At 36.3% G+C, this 25686-nt stretch overlaps 1 protein-coding gene across 1 annotated transcript in view; it reads left to right on the forward strand.

The window, feature by feature from the left end:
- Positions 1-25686, forward strand: part of cacna2d2a (calcium channel, voltage-dependent, alpha 2/delta subunit 2a) — a 221880-nt gene that overhangs the window by 117725 nt on the left and 78469 nt on the right. Inside the window, exons 5-6 of the mRNA XM_081381233.1 lie at positions 16220-16264; positions 22119-22257. Of these exons, the coding sequence (XP_081237359.1) occupies positions 16220-16264; positions 22119-22257 (184 nt within the window). The remainder of the gene's footprint in view (positions 1-16219; positions 16265-22118; positions 22258-25686) is intronic.

Below are 25686 nucleotides of genomic sequence, written 5' to 3' on the forward strand. Positions count from 1 at the left end.
CTTTTCAATATTTAAATGATTTCAGGAAAGATGTCAATAAAACACAACAATAAATCTAATAATTGCACTTAGTGTGAGGTACGTGCCACCTAATATGGCCTAATAGTCCTAGGAAAGCAACTATCTGTCATTTTACATTGCAGTCATTTAAATGTAAGTACAGTATTTATTATAGCTGTGTGTCAAAATACAGTAGTGAAATATGGTAGCCTACTGTTGTGTAGGGGAAAAGGTAGAGGAATTACTATGATCAAAATACATTTTCGACCCTTCTTTAGCAAGCTAAACATTTTATGACCATATATTTTGTCATATATTTTACATTACATGTTATACATGTAAATATATTTCATCATATATTTTTGTTATATTTCAGAATATATTTCAAAATGATAAATATAAGTGAACAACAATGCAAATATATTTCAATGTATTTAGAATATATGCCACATATATTTTTGACACTTTAAAATATATTTCAAAAAAATTTTTTTTCTGTATGGGCATGCTGAGCCTGTTTGTGCACTTCCTGCTTTTAGAATAGAAGAATAGCTTTTCCCTGCTTGAGAATTCCTGTCCAATGAATGGACGACCTTAGCACACGTGTGGTTTTGTTTACAAATTTTGGTTCACTTGCAAAAAAAAGCCGTGTGAAAGTGAACCGTACCAAAAAAAGAAAAAAAAGAAAAATCAACATTGTATTAGGATTGGATCAAAGCAAGTGAACTATCGGAGTTTCCTGGTGTGGATACACCCATAGTTAACTCAAAACCCTTCTGAAGCATTTCTTTATGAGATGAGTGTTCTCTGAAACTAATGTGCTGCAAATAACCATTAAAGAAATTGCCGTATATTTCTTGTCTTGCCGTTCTTCTTGCCGCCTGAGGTCTCGCCTTATTACTTGATTTGTATCTCTTGAGACCAGCTTTAGTAAAGGCCACTTACACCTCATGCACTTTTTGAAGATTTGCTTTAATAAGAAATCATCTGCTGTGAACATAATTGTATATGATTGTACAGTCTATATAAACAGGATGAAAGTCCCCCCCGCATTCCAACCGAATGAGGAGACGGGTCTCAGGGGTTGAGGTTCTCCTCGTCTCTAAAGCCTCTCCATCGATCTCTCCATACAGCTGCGATTCAGATCGATAAATCCCCAAATCCACCTCGCCACGCTCCAAAAGACAACAGCCCATCTCATCACACGCTAAACCTCCATGAAGGTCTCTTTGTCCCTCTGTGTGTGTGTGTGTGTGTGTGTGTGAGACTGGAGGCGAAGTGAAAAAAGAAAAGTAGCTCTTTTGAAAGCGGTAGAAACGGGAGGATAGCAAACACCTTCTCTCATGGACACGTTCACAGTTTGTTGATGAGGTTTTTACCACTTCCATTGAATGAAAGTATTTTTTGTCATAAATTTGATTCTCACAGGTTCAGATAAAGTGAAGCACCACATGTTGATCAGCCGTAATCTTCTGCTTCTTTTAGCATAAAGTCATTTGGAAAACAATCAGTAGTTTATTTCACAGCCAGTTAGTCCGTCGATGCAGCGTTGATTCAAGTACTGTTACAATTTAATGCATGTTTGAAAGTTCAGCTTAAAAGCAGGAAGTCTTGAGGCGTTTTCTTGCTTACTTTTGCAAGAGAACATTGTTTATCAGGTGGAAAAATAGTCTTGGGACTTGTTTTTCATGCAGCACACACTTTTTTTCTTTTGTTCATCATCCGTTGTCGTTCACGCTGAGGCAAATAACACAATAATCGCACTTGCTTCTGCGCCACTCTAAAAACTAAACTGAAATGACTTATAATGAAACATCATTTATCTGTCATTGCTTATTTTGTAGTCTCAGGTATGTGAATCTTTGTGAATGTTGTTTAGTTTTAGATCATTTTGAAAAATGATTGTTTTCTTTGCCTCTTGCTAAGCAGGCATCACTCTAAAGTATGATTGCTCATGCTTTTTTGAAGTTATAACCGTGCTTTTAAGTATTTGTGCTACGGCCAAAAAATCCTGTAGATCTGTAATAAAAAAAAGAAACTTGAGCCTACACTCACAAACAAAACCTACCATGTGCTACTATGTTTTCTGGACATTCTTTACTAAACTACGGGAGCGTATTGCATTCACTTGAGGAAAAAAATCTACTCTGTTTTTCTGAATTAACGAGTTAATTATCTCAGAATTACGAGATCATTTTTCATGGAAAAAAGTTTTTGCTCTGTTTTTCTGAATTAATGACTTAATTATCTCAAAATTATGAGATAATGTTTTCTTGAAATAAAAATATTTGCTCTGTTTTTCTGAATTAATGACTTAATTATCTCAAAATTATGAGATAATGTTTTTTTTAAATTTTTTTTTGGTCTTTTTCTGAATTAATGACTTAATTATCTCAGAATTATGAGATAATTTTCATAAATAAAAAGTTTTTATTCTGTTTTTCAGAATTATGAGATAATTAAGTCATTAATTCAGAAAAACAGAGCAAATTTTTGTAAAATAAAAAATTATCTCATAATTCTGAGATAATTAACTCGTTAATTCAGAAAAACAGAATAAAAACTTTTTATTTATGAAAAATTATCTCATAATTCTGAGATAATTAAGTCATTAATTCAGAAAAACAGAGCAAATATTTTTATTTCAAGAAAACATTATCTCATAATTTTGAGATAATTAAGTCATTAATTCAGAAAAACAGAGCAAAAACTTTTTATTCATGAAAAATTATCTCGTAATTCTGAGATAATTAACTCATTAATTCAGAAAAACAGAGTAGATTTTTTTTCTCAAGTGAATGCAATACGCTTCCGTACTAAACACTGTAGTCCAGTACTTTGGAATAAACTGTATCAAAGAACCATAGTACTACCATATGATACCATCATAATATTGATTGATTTATTGGTAAGGAAATGGTTTGGTTTGGGAAATTTCTTCTTTTAGAGTAACTTTTAGGGACTGTTGGATGAATTTTTAGGCAGCTAATAGTAGTAATAGCTGGTTCTCACTGGCAGATGGTGTAAAAATTTGCTTTGACATCCATTCAAGCGGCTGAATGAATATGTTTGCACTTGTATGACAGAAAACAATTTTGTCCCCTCAGTTTTGCCAGACATTTTGAGCACAATCACACTTTTCAATTGCAAATGATATCCCTGGGAAATGTTAACAGGCCATTTGCATGGTGAGTATGGTGTGTGTGCTATGGGTCGTGGATTATCTGGTTATGCGTTGGTCTGGTCGATGTGTATTAAATGGGCTTATAGTGCATCTACTACAGTACATCTGGACTGGCATGCATCCATATGCATCCATCCATACCTCTCTCTCTCTCTCTCTCTCTCTCTCTCTCTCTCTCTCTCTCTCTCTCTCTCTCTCTCTCTCTCTCTCTCTCTCTCTCTCTCTCTCTCTCTCTCTGTCTCTCAGCGTCCTTGACTCGATGCGTATCCTCTCTAAAAGGTTGCCTGATTTGGATGTTGTCTGCAGATTTTATGGACATCGCTGCGTTTGATGGAAATGATTACGGGGTGGTGAAATAACAGGGTTATCGCGGCGGCCGCTGATTGTTGATTGGCCGCTCTCAGGGCCGCTCTGAAGAGGGCCAGTGGCTCTTTGGCTCTCTCTGGGAAATGCGCTCATTTAGACATTTTTTTTAAATAAGTAAAGAAAGAGGGGGAAATGTAGGACAAGACGAGTGTGAAATAGTGAGGAGAGATCCGTTTAGCGTGAAATGCATCACTACTGTTACTGTTACTGTTATTGTTGATGTGATCTGTTATGTTTGTTAAGGATGGCATCAGTATTACGAGGGCCTTACTGTATGTGGGTGATTCTTTTAAGCCAATTATTTGACTTTTTCTTTAAGAATAGATAATAGCTTTAAACTTTCCCCCCCTTTTTCCACTGCTTCTGTTTAATTACTTTTTCAAAGTTATTTTTTTATTATTTAAAATGTTATATTTGCCAGAATTTCTCTGTTTTAGACTTGTCAGCTATCCTGACTTTCTTTTTCCTTTTTATTATTTTAAATAATATTTTATTTAATAAAAAAACCTATTAAATACATTTTTAATAATTTTTCATATTTGTGAATATTATTATATATTTTTATTTTTATTATATTTAATATAATGGTTTCGATGGAAAATAAGAAGGGACATTTTGAACATCAGAAATGTCATTATGTTATTCAAAGTGGCTACATTAATTTTTTTCTTTTAATGAAACGGTCAGTATTTGATAAGTTAAAATATATATATATTTTTTTTTTAAATATATACATTCAATGTTATTTGACTGATAGCTGTTTTTGCACTAATGCCAGACTTACCATTCATTTGTTATGAATAATATTCGGGTATTAGTACATGGTTATTTAACATATAAAACATTTTTGGATAAAATTTCCATAAAGAATTGAATCATATTGTTATGATTACTGTGTTGTGGCATAAGTTTAAACATACATTGATGTAAGACCTACTGGCCACCAGTAACTATTGCTATGACTCATATTCAGGGTTAGTGATTTGAACAAACACATAACCCTAATTATTGTTCTATTTACATGAATGATACATTTAGCAATCAGACTTGTGATTTCTCAAAACAAAGTTCTCAAAACAAAGTTTTGTGATTGATTTCACAAAACAATCAAACTAGAAAAAAAAAATCCCACAGACACACTGAGGGAGGGACTTGAGCCATATCTACATATCATCAGATGCTTGTGTGTGGGCTCTTTTGAATTTTGATGTTTGTCTTTGCTCGTTAATACACTCTTTTACAGATCAGGTGTGTGTGTGTGTGTGTGTGTGTGTGTGTGTGTGTGTGTGTGTGTGTGTGTGTGTGTGTGTGTGTGTGTGTGTGTGTGTGTGTGTGTGTGTGTGTGTGTGTGTGTGTGTGTGTGTGTGTGTGTGTGTGTGTGTGTGTGTGTGCGCACACTTGCAAATGTGTGTTGAATCGTGCCGTTATCAGGCAGTGTGTCCATGCCGTGTTACGATTTTATCTGCTTCTCGACACAGACTCCTCAATGGAACCCTTTCAGAGAACAATATACACCCGTATTACCCACAATGCAACAGGATAGCATTCCCTGGCCTTATCAGAGGATTGGAATATTCACGGAGCGATTGTGCTGCCTGCAGGTCCAGCGATCTGATGGGCAATAGAAAAGCAACAAAAGGAGAGAAATTAGAAGGAAATAAGGTGTAAGAAAAACAGGTTATGAAGGAGAAAGGCAAATAGATAGATAAAAGGATAATGATTTTAAATAATATGGTTTTAAATGAAGAATGACACAAAGATACAGTGTTTGACATGCATTATAATGCCATTCCATTGAATTACATAATATTTTTGTAACGATAAAATCTATAGTGCCTTTCTTACAAAAGTGAACATAAATAATTTAAAAAATGCTTTATGATTATAAGAGGAAGATTCATTATTATTGTTATTGTAGACAAATTTCATTGTATTGTGTGTGTGTGTGTGTGTGTGTGTATATATATATATATATATATATACATATATATACATACAAACTTTTTTATTATAATTAATTTATTTATATGCATCTGATGTATGCAACTTGCTATGCACAATAAGTGTAGAAGATAGATAGATAGATAGATAGATAGATAGATAGATAGATAGATAGATAGATAGATAGATAGATAGATAGATAGATAGATAGATAGATAGATAGATAGATAGATAGATAGATAGATAGATAGATAGATAGATGAGACTGTGTTCATGATGCAGCACACTGATGTGTTTCGCATGGCAATGGCCATTTACTGCATCCAAATTTGCGCAGACTATTTCAGCTGTTTTATCTCCATGTTTATTTGTTTATTGGCAATAAAATGAACATCTGCACGCTGCTCAAACACTCAGTAATAGTTTAAAAGCGCTGGGATTGGGGTCATATTCTAATAAGGAGCCGGACCCTCAGGCCTCTCATGCACAGTCTTTCTGTCTTTCTCATGTTTAATGTCAAATTAAAATTGATCCTATTTATTTTCTTAACAAATGAGTTTGGTCGTATCATGCATGATCCACGATAGAGGGCTGAACAGTTAAATCTTATTGGTTTCAGTACACTCACATCTTAACTGTGATATGTTTAATGAGTAAATGTAAGTTAGTGGGTAATTCATTTGCTGTAGATGTAAAGTCAAACTCTCTGCTCTCTCAGTCCAGGACCAACATGGTTTTTCCAGTTTTGTCTTATTTTTAAACAGTCACAGATACTATGGACGAGCAGTCTGTCAGACAGAGTAAAGCATGTAACTTATTGATATATTAAACACAACACGTTATTGGAGTTTTTCTGACAGGAATGTGGCATTTTATGACACACAGACGCAGTAATATTCCACCAATAATTCTTGCTCGGTACCAAGTGTCATTTCTCTGCTGTGGATCATCCGTCAGCACTTGTGTGTGTGTGACAAACACAGAGCCTGACAGCCGTTTTAAACTTAAAAATGACCAAGATTAATCTTTCTCTTTCCGTGTGAAATCAAAATCGACCCTGTTTACTTAAAATGTTCCTGATTTTGTAAACAAATCATGCATGTTATTCCAATCATATATATATATATATGAAGAGTTCAGATGCAAAAGCCTCTAAGTGCCATCTGAAATTTTCTTTGGCACCAAAATTTCAGATGGCACTTAGAGGCTTTTGCATCTAAACTCTTCATGAATTCAAAAATTAAATAAATTTGTGATAGACAAATTCAAATCCCACCCATTTTTTCTTGTTCTATGTGAATATCCCGCTTCACGCGGAAATTCATTAGAATCCATAAATAAATGGGTTGCCCACTGTGCTATGTGTACTTTTAAGATCAGATCATGGCGTACAGCGTCTGTGTGTGTGTGTGTGTGTGTGTGTGTGTGTGTGTGTGTGTGTGTGTACTGTAATTATAAACTAATTAGTGTGTGTCTGGAGGAGATACGGCTCCGTTCTAAGCTGTCTCCATGGATAACACAGAGATCGTTTGTAATTTAAATGTCAAAGTGTCTGAGAGCGTCATGAAAGGCTTGTGTGAATGTATGTGGATGGAGATGATGAAATGAGGAGAGCCACATTCAAAAGAGCATTTGAAAGATGTGTTCATTTGAGTCGGTGTATTAATTGATACTGAGTAGGTATTAATTGAGAAATATAACAGCTTGTAATTTGTGGTTTGTTGCAGGTGCCAAATCATTTGTGTGTGGCAATGTTTGCATTGGAGAACTAGTCTAATCTTTTTATCTATCAAGGTTGGGGATTGTGTAATATCAAATAGAACCACTGTTAATTATCTTGGATGTGTTTTGGACAATGATTTAAGTGGTACAAGTATGGCTATGAAAATTTTAGGGAAGGTTAATGCTAGGACAAAATCTCTTGCCAGATGTGTTAGTTTTTTGGATAAGGAAAATTTAAAAATACTTGCATCATGTTTAGTGCTATGTCATTTGGAGTACGCATGTATTCTTGGATGTCTGATTTGTCTCATTTATGGCTGGTTAAGTTACAGAGATCTCAAAATAAATTGATAAGGCTGGTTTTAGGTTTTAATTCCCATTTTCCAATTTTAGACATCTTAAGTGGTTACCTAGAAAGAAGAGTTGTGCACTTTAAATTAAAGATAATTAATAAAAGAGCTCCTTCATATTTGAATATGTATTTTTCTAGGCTAAGTGAGAAACACTGTTATAATCAGAGGTGTAAAATACTTGAGTAATTTTACTTGATTACTGTACTTAAGTATTATTTTGGGGGATTTTTACTTTACTTGAGTACAATTAAAAATCACTACTTTTACTTTTACTTAATTACATTTTTTAAGAAAAAATTTTACTTTTTACTCCTTACAATTTTATTTATAGTCAAAAAGTACTTAATTTTTGGAGATCACTTCATTCTATTTTCCCTTGCTATTACCAAACCAATTGAATTGCGCTGATGCCTAGTTTAATTAAAATGTAATTTATTCTGCCAATGAGATTCGTTTTCACATTTCACCAAATTGGTCAGACATGTTCATTGGTCCTTTGGAAGTGACGTCATGTCGCATCTATTACCACAATGCACAGCACCTTGACCTAGAAATTAGAGAAATTATAACAGTCAATCACAGGGGGGCAATCCAGCAGCCGAAGAGCATACCACCCCTGGGCGCCGCCATTGGCTAACGAGCCATCACCTGCTGCTAGCATTCCATTGACTCCCATTCATTTTGGCCTCACTTTGACAGCGAATAACTTTACATCTGAGGCGCTTGAAGACCCTGTTTGCCCATTGTTTATTTCTAAAGAAACTCGACAATGTATGAAAGGCTCCATTATCTTGTATCTTACGTTATGGCCCCGTAGAAGCAGTTTTGTAAAAATTGGCTAACGATTGCGTCATAACCACGCGACTCTCTGGAAATTACCGTATAGACAGGAGGAGAAGCTCGCAGTCAATCGGGGGGACGTGGAGGCATAAAGTCAAGGGAGAAGCCCATAGAGAATCATAAAGTTGCTCCTGCTCCTAGCTCATGGACAGCTACTACTCACGCTCTCCGTCTCTGCAAGTTAGATTTCTCTTGGCACAGCTACTAGAAGACTTAAACGGTCAGCTCACGTCATATCTACGTCGTCAAACTCAGATTGAGCCTGCGCAGTACGCTCAGCCATCAGGAAGTGAGTGCTTCTAATTTGCTTCACTTTTCTCCGTTGAAATCTATGGGGTCGCTGTGTCCATTTCTTTTACTGTCTATGGTCAATCAGTGGAAGAAAATGGAGGTAGAACGTGATTCAGCTGCGAACACAGTCCAAAATCAGCCACAGGACCAAGAGCACCCGTGGCCGTACCTTAGCGAATTCTTTTCTTTTAGTGGTAAAAGCATGTTTAGTGGATTGTTTAAAGAATGTTGCATACTGGCATTAGATAGTAGTCTGATAATTAAATACAATTAAATACAAACAGTTCTAAAGCAGGATAAAACCTTGTATGTGGTTCATTCACTTAATGATTTTAGAGATTAAAAGCTTAAACAAGAATATCTAGTTTTTATTCTTGCTGTTACTTTTACTTCTTTAATACTCAAGTACAATTTTAATGTGGTACTTTTTTACTTTTACTCGAGTACGATTCTGGCCAGATACTTTTACTTTTAATTGAGTAAAATTTTCCCTCAGTACTTGTACTTTCACTTGAGTAACATTTTTGAGTACTTTTTACACCTCTGGTTATAATACTAGGCAGAGTCTATTGGATATTACAAAACAACGTACGGTCGAAGGTCTTTTAAATACTCATGAATGGAATAAGTTGCCTAGATGTAAACAGTATGTTAAATATGGTTAGTTTTAGTATGAAAGTTAAAAGTTGGCTATTAGATAAGTTGTTTTAGTGATTCATTTGTATTAATGTTTTTGGGTGGATGTTTAATTGTGATATATATTTTGGAAATGTGTGTTCTTATTGTAGTGTTGTAAGTATAACAGTATGCAGTGCCAAGATAACCTGTCTCTAGGAGTGAAGTTGTGCTTTACATCAAGAACCTCAATGGAAATAAGTTTTGTTTAAACTTTATTGTGTTGTCCTAGAGAAATGAGTGTATTTTTCACTATTATTTTGTCTAATAAATCAAATCAAAATCAAATTTTGCACACTACGTACTATATACTGGCAACTGCCTACTATGTTTAAAAAAAATAGCATGTGGAACAATTTGCTGTTTGAAAAATGATTTATTTTCAGAAAATAGCAGTCAGTGTGTGTGTGTGTGTGTGTGTGTGTGTGTGTGTGTGTGTGTGTGTGTGTGTGTGTGTGTGTGTGTGTGTGTGTGTGTGTGTGTGTGTGCGCGTGTGTGTGTGCGCGTGTGTTCACTACTCACTGCTCTTAATGTGTGTGTACTAACTTGGATGGGTTTAATGCAGAGGTACCATTTGTAAAATGTGTCTCTTTGTAGTAAAAACTCTTTGTAGTTTTTGTAGATTTTGTTATAGGTTTATTCCTATTTCGAATTAGCTTTTATTTATATATTTTTAGTTTTCATGTTAATTTTAGTCTAATGTGCTTTTGTCATTTTATTTTTCTTTAAAAAAAATATTGCTATTTACGTTAAGTAAGTTTTATTTCAGTTTTAGTTTTTATTTATTTCCAGTTAATCATTTTAGTCATTTTTACTTTTTTCCAGTTTAATGCCAAGGCAACATTTCTAATTTAACTAATCTAATTGATATTCATATTTAATTGTAGCTTTATTGCAATTAACAGAATTTTTTTTAATAGTTCTAGTTCTACGATAATAACCCTGCTCTGATAAAATAATGACTTTTCCTGAAGTAAAGATGTAGTCATGGACATTGCATCATGGGATAGAGTTTTAGCAAATGTAGTAAGGAGAATTAGTATGAGTAGTATGATAGTATGCTATTCTGAACATAAGTGTCTCCTAACTTAATAAATCTCCCCCTGCTGGTAGAAAGAATAACTTTAACCAGTTTCTGAAAGTAAATTCTGTCATTTTTTGCTCACCCCGATGTGTTTTCATAACCTGAATGATTTTCTTCTGCCAAATGGAAAGTGCAGGCTGCTATTTCTAAGAACAATGTCTAATTTCCAAACGTTGGGCAAAGGTATTCTGCTGCTCTTCACCTTTAACAAAAGAAAGTTGGGTTTCTGACAGGAACAACATGAGGGTGAATTTTTACATCTGTATGACCCGCTTGTCGAATCAGAGAGAGAGTAAAATGACAAGAAGGTGAAACACAGTGAAATGAGAGCGAGTGCTTCCTCAAAGGACAAATCAGCATTATTCTGGCTGTAGAACAAAGATGCCTGTTTCTATAGCAACAGCAGAGAAGCTGACCGCCAGTAGCCCGGCTGGAATCACTGACTGAACGGGGATGATGTTGAGATTTAATAAATGTTTTATTGACTGTTGTCATTCTACTTTATTATGGACTTACACTTGGGTTGGGCAATGTCAATTTGTCATCAAACGATGTCTACAGTGAAACATCGCGATGGACGATGATCATTTTCCACTAGATATTTTCCTCTACATCTCATCAGCAATTTCGATTTTGGCAAGCTCTGACCACTAAGGAGCGAATGCGTGATTCAAACTGTGCTTTTGCGTATCGCTATGCCGGCTCAACATTGTAATGTCTGTCAGCCATCGTGATGGACAATGGCATTGTCTATCGGCCCAAACCTAACTTGCACTCAGCCAAGCTTTGGCAGGACAAATGCACACACTGAGAAATGCATTTGCTGCATGTTCAGTTAATTAAAATGAGTTGATGCAACACAATTCTTTTTGTCACAATTTCATTTTGTGCCGTTATTTAAATTAGGCACTCTTTGTAGGCCATAACACATTGGAATTGATTTGTTATTTTCTAAACTAGCATCATCCATTCATGTAGTCTTTTGTTTAACACTATACTAAATGAAAGTTTGATTATATATTTCCTATTAGATGCCAGAACAAAATGTAAAAAGCCATCTCTACGAATGTGTGTTTATTCTAAAGCTTCTACCAGGATGGAGTGAGTTGAAACAGAGTGTGGATGAGAAACAGACCTGTCATAACAGATGGGTCCTGGAGCCTGAGGGACCCGTGGACTCATGTGTCCCGGGAAAACATACTGTACGCACAAATATGAGTGATTCCTCATTCATATTCTGCTGACTCATTTTTGTCACTTATTTTTGGAAATTGAATCTAATTTAGAATCAAGTCCCACACGAGGAATGATTTCAGGGTGAAATCGACTTTTAGTGTGGATATTGAGGGGGATTTTTTTATTTTAGCTTTATAATAAATGCCATGACTGGTCTGTTTATCTCAGGTCTGTGTGTGTGTATATATATATATATATGTGTGTGTGTGTGTGTGTGTGTGTGTGTGTGTGTGTGTGTGTGTGTGTGTGTGTGTGTGTGTGTGTGTGTGTGTGTGTGTGTGTGTGTGTGTGTGTGTGTGTTTTAAAAAGGCATCTGAAATAATAAACTAAGTGCAATGAAGTGTTGTCAAAAATACCAATATTTATATATATATATATATATATATATATAATATATATAATGTTATATAATATTGGGTTGGGTGAGGGAACAAAAACAAACAATTTATTAGTGTTTGGTGTCTATGACAGGTGCGATTAGTGTGTTGAGCACAGGTGTGTGAAGGTAGACATCTTGTGCTGAGCTGCTACTGCTACTGTAAGATCACAGTTCACATGTTTACATTTCACACACACACACACACACACACACACACTGCAGCCCACTGGCTCACTAGAGACGCCCACACTCCGCCAGAGGGATTGTCTTTGCAGAGAGCTTCTATTAATAGTCCACTGCTGCCCAATCCCTTCCTCTCTTCTCCATCGCTCGCTCCTCTTCTCTCGCTTCAGCTCTTATTGCTCCATCTCTTTGTCTTTTCCTCTCCCTCCTCGTCCTTCTCTTTCTCTGTCGTCTGTATCCCTCCTTTAAACCCCTCAGAGAGCGTGTGACCTTTGCACAGCTAGAGGGTCATCCTACAAAATGTGTGGCTTATTAACATGTTTGAATAATAAACTCAACATTGTGTTGTTATAGACATTTGTCTAAACATGTCAGAATATATTCAGTACCTTTTTTTGTATTTTAAAATATTTTATTATTTTCATGCAGATTTTTGGCTTGTCATAATGGAGTTATACAATGAATTAGTTTTTCTCCAGTCTGGATCTAAGTAAATATATATACAGTATATATATATAATTATATGTATATGTATGTATATGTATCTAATCTTCATATCACCTCTTTTAAAAAGACATGGCACCTGTTTTTATGGAATGACGTTGACGATGAGTGTGTTGTGCATTTGGGATTCTTGGGGAAGGAAGCTTTAGACCCAGAGGGCCCAGAAGAGAGATTTCGAGAGGGCGGGAGGTCATCGCTCACGACTGACTGGCTTTTTGATTTCAAGGAATGGAACTTTCTCGCGCTCTATTTCTGTCTCTATCTGTTGAGCTCCCGCTCCCCACAGTGTCCCGGGAGAACGCTGCTGTGAGAGTGTGTGTGTGTGTGTGTGTGTGAGTTGCTGGGTTGTGTAGATTTGTCAGCGTTTTTGACCGCTGTCTTGTGACCAGCTCAGACGCTGTTGTTGTCACTGTGCTGTTGGCGTCTGGTTTGTTTGGATTGGCACTGCAGAGAGAGACGGGAATAGAACTGGCATGGAGATAAAGAACAAGAGAGAGATAGAAGGAGATGCTATTTTGGAATAGCATACTAACATACTACTCTGTAGTGCATACTAATCATATTTGTCTTTATGATAACCTACATGAACAACTACATTTTCAGTGATGTTTACGAATGAACCCAGATGCAACTTTTAACATCCCTTTACTGACACATTAAAGGGTTAGTTCACCCAGAAATGAAAATTCTGTCAGTAATTACTCACCCTCATGTTGTTCCAACCCCGTAAGACTTTCGTTTATCTTCGGAACACAAATTAAGATATTTTTGATGAAATCTGAGAGCTGGCTGACTCCTTCTGCTTGGTAATTTCATCTGCCATCCCAGAAAAGTTAGTAAAGACATCGTTAAAATAGTCCAAGTGACTACAGTGGCTCAACCTTAAGTTTATCAAGCCTCTGAGTGAGTTCACACAGTGTAACAGCGTTACAGAACGTAGGCTCACTATTGGCCAGCATCACACGCATGACCAGCGTCGGCCAATAGTGAGCCTGCGTTCTGATGTACAACCCAGAAGCGTTGCGCTATTACACTTTTGAACTCACTCAGAGGCACACACAGAAGAAAATGAATAGTTGAATAAAGTCGTTATTTTTGGGGGTTTTTGCACACAAAAAGTATTCTCTTCGCTTAATAAACTTATGGTTGAGCCACTGGAGTCACTTGGACTATTTTAACAATGTCTTTACTAACTTTTCCACTGGGATGGCAGATATCGATTAGCCTACCTATCAGCCTATGAAGGAGAGAGACAGCTCTCAGATTTCATCAAAGATATCTTAATTTGTGTCCCGAAGATGAACGAAAGTCTTACGGGGTTGGAACAACATGAGGGTGAGTAATTACTGACAGAATTTTCATTTTTGGGTGAACTATCCCTTTAAGTGCACTAACACATGTTAGGATAGTAAAAAAAACAAAACATATTTATTTCTGAGACAATAACTTCAGTCGCTGAACTATTCAACAAGCATAGTTTTTGTATAAACAATAACATACTACTATTTGAAACAGTTTTCAAAAAGTATTTAATATAGCAGAAACATCATAACTCCAAAAATGCTACTTTTCATGAAATGGATTTTTTTTTTTTTTTTTTTTTTTTACATTGCGCTGTCATTGCTATTGTGAATTTATAAATGGTCAGACACTTGCATGTGTCATTATATTATTAACATTTGACCAAAATCAAGCTCAAAGAGAGTTACATGCAGGGGTTTTGACCAGAATTTCAAATCGTATTGGGTTTTTTTCAACACAGGTTATACTGGAGCTGATAAAAATCAATCCTCATATTCTGATAAATCTTTAAGATATATAACAAGCACAATATTATTTTGTGTATTCCAAGCATATAGAAATTCTGCATTCTGCATGCTCCAGAAAAAATAAGAGGAAAGCCGTGAAATCCGAGCAGTTTTACCCTTGATGTGGCGTCCCCTGTGTGAATGTGAGGTATAAACCAGAGGAGGAGAGAGGGAGGAGATCAGACACGACCCCCGTGAGACATCAGACCGCAGGGGCTCTGTGTGTGTGTGTGTGTGTGTGTGTGTGTGTGTGTGTGTGTGTGTGAGCGCTGGCATCAGGACAGAGGAATATGCTGCTCTAAACCAGTTGAAACAGTCCTACGCAAACAATATAGCAGCACATCACATCTACTGAGAGATACTACAGCACATTAATGCTTATCCATTCATATCACTGCCACACACACAACATCACTCGCATTTACTCAACATTCTGATGGTTTTGTATTCTAAAATATGTCAAATTATGTCCGGGATGTTTCTAGGGAACATCCTTTGGACTATTTTAGCTTGTTCCGTCATGGATCTTTCTCATATTTTGGAAGAAATTCTAGCACACCACTTTATAGTGTTTCCAATAGTAGTAATGAGATTTATTGTGAAATATACAGTAAGTGGCATAAAACTTTCAGATTTCTGATCTACTAAATGTAATGAATTATAAAAAGAATATGGAAATTCTGTATTAAAGAAATGAGTACTAAGACAAACAGACTATTGAGGTACAATAGTCTGTCCGCTTCAATTTACTAAAGGTGTATGTTTGACCTTATGTGTTTTTATTGTGTGTGTGAGTGAGTGAGTGAGTGAGTGATTGAGTGTGTGTGTGTGTGTGTGTGTGTGTGTGTGTGTGTGTGTGTGTGTGTGTGTGTGTGTGTGTGTGTGTGAGAGTGTGTGTGTGAGTGTGTGTGTGTGTGTGTGTGTGTGTGTGTGTGTGTGTGTGTGTGTGTGTGTGTGTGTGTGTGTGTGTGTGTGTGTGTGTGTGTGTGTGTGTCTGTGAGTGAGTGAGTGAGTGAGTGAGTGAGTGAGTGATTGAGGGTGTGAGGGTGTGAGTGTGTGTCTGAGTGAGTGTGTGTCTGAGTGAGTGAGTGAGTGAGTGAGTGAGTGAGTGAGTGAGTGAGTGAGTGAGTGAGTGTGTGTGTGTGTGTGTGTGTGTGTGTGTGTGTGTGTGTGTGTGTGTGTGTGTGTGTGTGAGTGAGTGAGTGAGTGAGGGTCAAAACTAATGGCAGGTGAAGTTTCAGGGTTATGTTTCATGTTATATGTGAAGATTCAGAGTTATTTATTTAATAAAAGGCACAGTCTTTATGCTTCATGAGCAGATGTCAGCAGCAAATCCCTAATTCAGCAAACAAAAAAAGACACGCATGCGACAGCAAATACAAAACCACAACAGACAGCTTCAGAACAAATTACAATTACCTTCTCATGACAGCGCCCTCAGGACAGGGATGTGTTTTCATTATTGCTTTATTTTCTTAGGAAATAACTGGGCTGATAAGGACAACTTTTTTTGGTTTCGCATAGAAACAATAATACAGAAAGCAGGTGAATCAAAATGATAAGACTGGAAGTTATGGTTTTTAATGCTCCTCAAAGCAGTAATTTTGACCAAAAAAAAAATGTTTACGTGATTTTTGTTTTGTTTTATTTTAGGAAAATGACATCCAGTACTACGACTCCAAAGCCGACTCGGATGTTGTAAGTGATTTTTTTATTTGTTTTGTGCTGCTTCAAATGAAAACTGTTCATTTTTGTTTGTGTTTGCTCTTGTCACGAGTCCTTTCATGTCTGTTTTTTTATTAAATAGCTTTTAGAGGTTTTGATAATAATAGGTATTAGTGTTTTTCTTCAGAAACCACAAAATTGTATATATAATACAGAATATATAAAACATAGTCATATACAGTGGATATATATTCAGTTATTTCAAAAGTTATGTATGTTCAATTTTGATTAACATTTATTTGTATTATATAATATTTTAATAATATTTATGTATTATTATTTGTTTTATTATTACTATTCATAATATAAAAAAGTAATGCAGTTTTTTTGCCAGTAAGAAATATTTATTATATATTTTATTACATATTTGACAATGTGCTTGTTTGGTGTCCGTACATTTGAGTTATTGTGTCACACAAAGCTTGAAATGGTACAGACACATCAATGATTTTATGGAGAAACATGTGAGACGATGTTGATACTTAAAACTGAATGCTTTAATATAAGATAATGTAAGTTATAATAGAGCAACTAAATTCTTCTCTGGGACACAAATATACACGTCACCGTATTTGTATGTATCATATACTCAGGAACAACCTTTCATTGTATAAGTGAAGGGTCACGGCGACTCTCTTCTTCGGCTGATTGATTTCACACTGTGGAGAAGGACACCGTTATATCAAGCCGGATGAGTAGAGGAGGAATGGAGGCTCAATGAGAGAGAGAGAGAGAGAGAGAGAGAGAGAGAGAGAGAGAGAGAGAGAGAGAGAGAGAGAGAAAAGTATGGAGCCCAAGAAGTCATAAATCAGAGTGTGATTTTGTGCGGTGGAAGCGGCATGTGTGTGATTAATGATTCAGCACTTTAGGGGCTGTCAACGTCTCTAATTGGAGCAAATCGCTCATCGTTAAAGGGGCCAAGGGGACGGCGACCCACCTGAGACACTCGTGACCCCTACCTCGCTCCCTACCGGCCCGAGAAACGTGGGGTCAGAAAGTGCGCAGAGCTTGATTCCTTCATACGTTCAACTGCAGACACACACCTGCATATCTCCAGAAACAATTATCAATGTATGGACAGCTTCTACTATATTAATGCAATTAAGGGGACTGTAGAAAATATTTGCAAATCCTTGGTTACGCTACTTTTAAAATTCCAGGTGGTAAACGGATATCTAAAAGTACTCAAAACTAAAGAAAATAAAAACTCATAGTACATGATCATAATCCAGATGCTTCAGTGGCTTCAGTTTTAATTGATTATGTCGCCATTGGTCCAAAAGCACTAAGTTGTTTACATTCAAACACCAACATCTGCCTGCTGGCTGTCAGTTGCCAAGTCCTCTGATGTACAAGCAACAGGGGAGTTCGAGGTTCACAAATGCCATGTACATGCTAGAGGAGTGAAAGGACACAGGCTAGATGTTTTGTATCTTGTTTTTTGTTGCAGCTTTCAAAATAGAACGACTAAAATTGAAATATGACATTAGGACAGGTAGAACACAGTTGCACATCCATGCAGCTAGAGATGAAACGGTATGAAAATATCTTATCATGATTATAGAGGCCAAAATGATCACGAAAATCAATTTTATAAATGTGCAGGAAATGTTCAAAAAGTACTCATACACACACTGAAATCATTTCACCAAGTTTTATGTTGAAAGCCAACAAACTACAAATAAAATAGTATTACGGACATGTCATCTGAGGACTAATTCTCATTTTCCTCAGTTATTTTGCTTTTTTCCCAGATTCAATCATAGGCTCGTTCTTACGTACTAGAGCACGTTCGCACACTCTTCAAAAACGACGCTTTAAATCATGACAAACTAAAAGATGTAAATGACAATTGTATGTATTTTAAATGAAATATATAGAATGTACTGATTGCCAGCATACTTATTTTGCTCAAAGTAATGATTTATTAAGTGCACATGTCATGCAAACAAGAAACTCTTCTTCTAACCACAGATCGAGAGCTGTCGTTCCAACCACACGACTCTGCGATGCTGTTTGCGAATGTTCGTTGGAACTCAGTTTTTGGGAAACACCGACTCGTTGAACTATGCTGATAACAATGGAACTTGTGACTATAGTTGGCTAACGATGCTTTCGGGAAACGCACCGCAAAGTGTTACTGGCAGACTGGGAAGAGAGGTGCTGCAATAAAGTAAAAAAATTGCAAAATAATGTGTATTTTAATATTTAAGCGTGAAACCTATAGTAAAAGGGCATAATATGTAGTAAGCAAGAAAATAGTAAGAAGATCTGCACTTTGAGCAGGGTTTAGAAAATCAAATGAGGATGTTGTCTATGTTTATAACCATAATTATTAAGTTTATATTGCTAAATTTGGACTGTCACACACATGCAAACACACATTAAAAGGCAAAAGTGTTAAGGTGCGATTGAGAGAGTCCTCAAAATGTCATTTTTGTCTCTCTCAACCTTTAATTAAACCTTCAAAACAGGGTGATAAAATTAACAAATGAGGTAATGAATGGAGTTAAACAGGTGGTCTATGGACGGGGCGAATGAACCAATCAGTGCGTCCTGTGTGGATTTTGAGCTCCTAATTAGAAGCTGTCTTGGGTAATTATGAATGGGCTCGAGTGTAAAAAACACTCGAGTGAAGGATAGTCAGGTGGAAGAATAAACAAATAAAGGACATCGAGCTGAGATCCCCTCAAAGACGACGTTTCCAAATCAGTTGCCTGAAACGTGTCTAAACGAGCAGAAAATGGGGTGTAATTGTGTGTGCCGGTGATGTGTTTTCTCTGAAAAACACAGACATGTTTGTTATCAGGGTGATGCGGTCATTTATAGCATTCCTTCAGTTTAATCTCTCAGTTTAACAAGCAGACAGCAGGAGTTTCAAGTGATTTTGTGCATCAAATCAAAATGGACCTTTGTGTACTTTTTTATAAATGTTGTTTTAAAGAAATTCAATGTTTGTTTTCATATTAAGGCATTGCAAATTCCTCCACGTCTGAAGCAGCTTTTCTTTTTTGGTGGTGTAACCGCGGCCGTATGTGTACCACTCAACATTATTATTATTATTATTATTATTTTCTGTTCAATATGCTGTTGCACCCGGAAATGTCACCTTACTGAAGTAAAATGCTTTGCAAATGTCATTTTCATGTTGGCTTTATTCAGAAGAGCATTCTAGCTTTCAACTCTTGCTATTTCTGCAGTAAATAGAATGTACGTTGAATGCAGAATGAAAATGATGTCTGTGCTTGGAAAAACAACATGACCTGTAAATTTGCCAAAATATGCAGTGCACAACCATGCACACTGTACACTGAATACTGTATCCCACAATGCAATGTCCTCGACTTGACCTTCTATTTCCAGTGCGACAAAAGAACCGCCTCCATTATAGTAACATCAGACACCATTTTAGCATCATCTTGACTCATTACTTGATCCGAATGTCAAAAGTTATTTAAAAACTAAGGGCCAGAATTACTAAACAGGGCAAATTAGTGTGAGAGCCCGATTCCCAGAAAGCACCGATAGGATGCATAAGGATGTAGTGTAACGACGAATTATTATTTTTTCCGAAGTGTTGACAACTTAGTGTTAATTAATAGTTGTTGCAAGCTGTTACTACCAATTCCTGGAACTGGGCGTCGTTACACTAAATGCTTATGCATCGCTTTCTGCCAGGACTTTTACATGCTTTTACCAAATCACGGAAGTGACCTTGACGTCCAGGTTAGCGGTAGCATGAGCCTTCAGGCAAGTGTTATTTAAATAAACTCCTGATGTACTTACAAACTGTCCAATGCCTCGTTTTATGAGTACAGAACCTATTTGTACTACTGTAGAAGTTTGGTACCATTCTGGGCATTATTAGTGGGGTCATTTCTGAGATACAACCTTGGATCCATTAGCGCCTGCACTAAGCCATCCGGCTGATATCTCTGATATCTCTGGGGGGGGTAACCTCGAGGTCATGGTGCAAAGGACCCTAGATTGATTTTACTCCGTCCGAACCATCCCTTTAAAGAACAAAGATGCAGTCAGATTATTTCCATAATGACCAACACAATCTATTAAGGGCAGCGCAAGTCTAGTTTAAGAAATGTTTTTATTTGGCGGTAAATAATGGCGCAAATACCAGTAAATTGATGAGCGCAAACCTTAGTAAATCAGCTTATGTGATTCATTTAACTACACTCCTCACATACATTTTGCATCTGAAAGGGAAACTCCTACAAATGCATATGCAATAATGTCAGCTGCAAAAATAAACCTTATCAGTGCTAGTTTTTCACTGTCTTTAGTAAATCCTGACAGTATTTTTTTAATGCCAAAAAAAGGGTTTGCGCTGGCGCAAGCTGTTAGTAAATCTGGCCCTGTGGTTAATCCTGTTAGTTTAGGTGAGCTGATCTAGTTCCCGGTTTCAACTTTAATCATGACCTACTAAAGATTTTCTGATTATTAACGCTCTGAATCATGTATGAAACTGCAGCCAAAACAGTAACTGGAGTCAGACGTGAGCTAGTCATGAGTAAATTCAATGCGCTGTGTCATCTTAAATGATTTACCACCAAAACTGAAAGGAATGCCATTTCCAAGAGGTTATTTGTATCATATTTGTGCGCCTGTGTGTTCATGTCTTATTGAGGGGTATCACGAAACCACCGTCTCCATGTTCGGCCCGACAACAGTTTATAATTGCATTTTAATAGACAATTAAAGGCAGGCCATAAATCAGTCGTCACTTGGCAGGAGGCTTGAAGTTAATTTTGAGGAAAACAAAAAAACGAACAGTGTTTGCTTCGTCAACCCCAATTAACCCCTGCCTCTCTATTACTGTACACCGTACTTCACCTTGCCATGAAGGCGAGGGTTTGATTGTGAGATGAAGAATTAAACAGAAAGAGAACAAATTAATGAACCACAGTGAGTGAAAAATGACTGAATAATGACAATTATTGCAGAAAAGATCAGACTGTACATTATTTTGCGTTTAATCCAGTCTTGTGTTTCATATAATGAAAGGGATATTCATGATGATTATTATTTTAGGTTTGTTTGTCACACTGGAAATGTACGGTTAAAGATTTCATTGTGGGGTACTGGATGTATCCTGCACATTTTGGCAAATGTAGTTGGTATTCCGATTGAATATTGCACATAGTATACATACTGCAAAAAAATTATGGAAGAAGGCCATTCCACTACGTAAATGCAATTAGCATGCATTTTACGGATAGACTTAATTATTATGCTCAGCATACATTCAGAATGAGGTATTTTATGAATACACACCATTAAAATCCAGTGATTATACCATTTATGCTGCCTTGATACTTTGTCACTGAAGTTCTTTCAAAGGCAGACTTTTTCCGTTTTGAATTTGACTCAAGATGCATTAAAATGCTAATTATCAGCCTGTGTGGCGGACTCAAGACTCTAGAGCAGCCGTCATTCGACAATCATTGTGGTGATTTATTGACAGGGTTAATCGCCTGAAGGACTTCAATGCAAATGCGATAGCCATCGCCGACGCTAATTGATTTTCTGCAATTTACGAACACTTTGATACCTGCTGTTGTGTCGTGGATGAATAGACTGGCGATGTATTACGGCTTTTCCTCCTAAGAGCTCCACCTTTGAGTTGTGGAGGCAGGATTACCCCTGTCATGTCTGTGTAATTAGTGTTTGTCTAATTAATCATGAATGCATGTGTGTGTGTGTGTCTAAATGATTTTCTGCACAAAGGTTTGCTGTGTGTCAATCAATGCATTCGGCTTGTGTGTGTGTGTGTGTAAGTGTGCTGATGTTTCTCTGGTTCTTCACGTTGCAGCCGGATGATGATGATGGAGAAAACCTCTTGGAAAACCCGAACTCTCTCTCTTTGGAGTTTGTGGAGGACCTCAACTTCAAGAATAAAGTCAACTACTCGTATACGGCTGTACAGATTCCTACTGACATCTACAAAGGCTGTGAGTGCTGTCTACAAACATACAGTAGCGTTCAAAAGTTTGAGGTCAGGAAGATGTTTTTTTTATGGAATAAATACTTTTATTCAGCATGGATGCATTAACTTAAGCTTAATACTTTTACTCAGCAAGGACGCATTGAATTAAGATAAAAATATATTTCAAATAAACGCTGTTCCTTTGACCTTTATATTCAATAAAGAATCCTGTAAAAAATGAATGACAGTTTCCACAAATATATGAAGCAGCTCAACTGTTTTCAACATTGTTTCTTGAGAAGCAAATCAGCAGATTAGAATGATTTCTGAAGGATCATGTGACACTGAGGACTTTATATTTCACAATGTTTACTGTTTTTACTTTATTTTTAATCAAATAAATGCAGCCTTAATTCAAAAACTTTAAAAAATCTTTCAGCGGTAGGTGTATTAATAAATGTTTTGTCATGTGCTCCATACAGTAACATCTAGATCAGTTAGTTACCCTAATTTTCCATTGTGGCCAAAATTGTTCATCCTTCAAAAGCAAACTTAAAAACATCATTAAAATCAACAATATTAGACTGGATTGGCTCAACGGTTTGCTAAATTAATAAGTAAATGGGAAAATTGATCTTGCATCTTGTATTATTCTAGATCACATTTTACTTACAACTGGTTTTTGAGGATGATGGCATGTCACATAACTATTTGTGCACCCAAATAGAGTTTGATTAGACACACCGTTTGACATCCAGAACAAGTCTTTTTTCTCACTATGCTTGAAAATATTCTTAGATGCATTGCATTGTTTTTTTCCCTGCCCCGTCAGAACAAACCTGTGAGCGATGGGTCGTGAACCACCAGTTGAGAACTTCTCATCTAAATGAACTGGTTTTGTTCAAGTCAAAACTGTGATTTAATCTAACTTGACTTTATTTTTGAAGGTCAGATCAGGTAGAGATGGCTCCTTATACTGTGCTTTTTCTTTTATTACAGTGTATAATGATCACTGGCTGTGTTGCTGTACTGTTTAGTAGGATTTATTTGGACATGTTTTACCTCTTTCACAGTGGGAATCCAAGTGTTACTGAAGCGTTTTCCTCTCTCGTTTTAAGCCAAGTATCTGAAAATATCCAGCGGTTGGTGTACGTGGTTTGTGATATCTGTCTGTCTGATGTCTGTGGAGGATTTCAGAACTGAATCACAGTCTTGTATCTACGATAACGTCTCCTGGGAATCCTTTGAGTGGAAATGATAGCAAGATTCACTCTGAATGTTCTTAAAGGGGCACAGAACGGTCTAATGACAGGCAATTTTAACCTACACATAGTATATATACTATATAAACTCGTTTTTTACATTAAGAGTACAGCTTTAGGAGACAAATGTTTGCTCTTTTGGTGTTTAGAAAGTGTTTCTGTGCCTCTCAGTTATTTGTTAGTGTGTTGACTAGGACAGATGTTTGTAGAATATCCTGAGCGACTCCTTCATCTGTCTGTGGATGTTGTATAGGCTTATGGGTAATGGATGATTGCTGGAAGATGAATGCTGGCAGAGTGTGATCAAACATTTGGACGTTGTTACTTTTGCTCTGCTGTAATACATAACCATCACATGTCACTGTACGAGGCTCTCTGTAAAGCAGGGATCAGGCTCTCTTTGATGCACAACATTGATGTTTCTTTGACCAAGAACAATTACACAGCTTACTTGAGGGGGAGTTGTGCAACTGTGAACTGAATATATTTCAACTGTGTTCTAGATGAATATTTGCTATAAAATGAATAAATAGAAATAAAATAGAAGTAAAACACATTGAAGCCATAGCCTAGCGGTTTTAACACACACTTTTATCCGGCCAAATCCTGTCTCACCATCAAATCCTATCCTCCTTAGACCCTAAAGCAATTCCACGAGCTGAAAGAACTTTTATTTATTTAGTTTTTTAGGGAATTTGCTATTTGGTACCCAATTAGAAAACAGTTTCAGGCAGAGCATTTTATGACAAAAAAAGTTTTATTTTATTACAAAGATTTTTTTTTTATTCATTTTGCTTTCATTTTGGGCACACTAAGTCCAGGTCATGAATAATAAAATTTTTTTAATTCAATTTATTTCGGCTAGTTTTCTCATTTTCTTTTAGTTAAAGTTGAAAAAGGTTGAAAAAAGTAGTTTTTTTTTTAAAGACAAAAACACAAATGACAAAACAAAATTACTAAAATTTTACTAAAATTAAAATGAAAACAGAAAATATAAAAATAAAATCTAATTCAGAATATTAACAAAAACTAATAAAATAACAGTGATACTAAAATAACACTGATATAAAACAAAAAAGAAGACAAACATCTTCCCCTTAATGTGCACATTTGAATCTGACTCTATCCTGACATCCAGTTTCTGCCATAGTTTTCTGTCCTTTCTATAATATATAATATGAATAAAAAGGGAACCTTCACTATTAACTAGGAGTTGTCCCTCATAAATTCCTAATTACGGCTCATTGATAGTAAGTAAGGTAGTTGTTGTAGTGGTTATGTTTAGGTATGGGGTGGGGTTAAGGGATCTAGGATATATTAGTTATTATTTATTTATATAACAGTAAGTTTTGCAACAAATTCTCTACATTAGAAATGCACTGACCATTTTAATCAATAAGGTTTTATAGGTCTTGACTGTCCGCTGTAACGTGGCGTGACCGTGGGCTCATGGGAATTGTAGTTCAATAAAGGCATGAGTGATAACCTCTCCACCTCTCTGCAGCTCAGGCTGCTAATTTGGCTTAAAGGACAGTCGAGGATGAGAAGGTAAAGCAGTATTAGCAGTCTGGTAAGAAAAAAAAATGTCTGGGAACAGGGATTAAACATTACCATGGCAACGGAAGATGTCCTGACCTGACACTCGGAAGGTTAGGAGTTCAACGGATGAAACACATCTAGATAAACGGGAATGAGAGAGTGGAGCTTGTAGATAGTCCCACAAAGTAAATTCAGCTGAAGAAGAAAAAATTGAAACTCCACAGGCCTGACTTCATGCCTAACACCCGTAACCGTGGTAAAATCACTGTACCGGGCTTATTGCTTTTATAAAACCAAAATTAAATCCAAAATTGTCCCCATTTACTTTATTAATGCATGTTCCTGGTCTTGCGGGGTCTGTAGATTTAGTCAACTAGACTAAAACTAAAACTAAAACTAAAAGAAGACCAGACCACAACATCATGAACCCAACCTAAAACTAAAAGAATTCAGTTGACTAAAGTCCCGGACGAGCCCCCACTTGTTACGAGCTTCCTTAAAAGTCTGGTTAAAGAAGGCTGGTAACACAAAGTTAAGAAGAGAGCACAGGAACACTCCTGGTCCCAGTTCAACAAACACAAGTCCACAAGATCTTAGTTGGGAATAAAAAATGTAGATTCTTTTTTTTTTTAGTTGACATAAATGACATGTTT

Source organism: Scardinius erythrophthalmus, assembly GCF_964197995.2.
Source record: "Scardinius erythrophthalmus genome assembly, chromosome: 12".
NCBI classification, from domain to species: Eukaryota; Metazoa; Chordata; class Actinopteri; order Cypriniformes; family Leuciscidae; genus Scardinius; species Scardinius erythrophthalmus.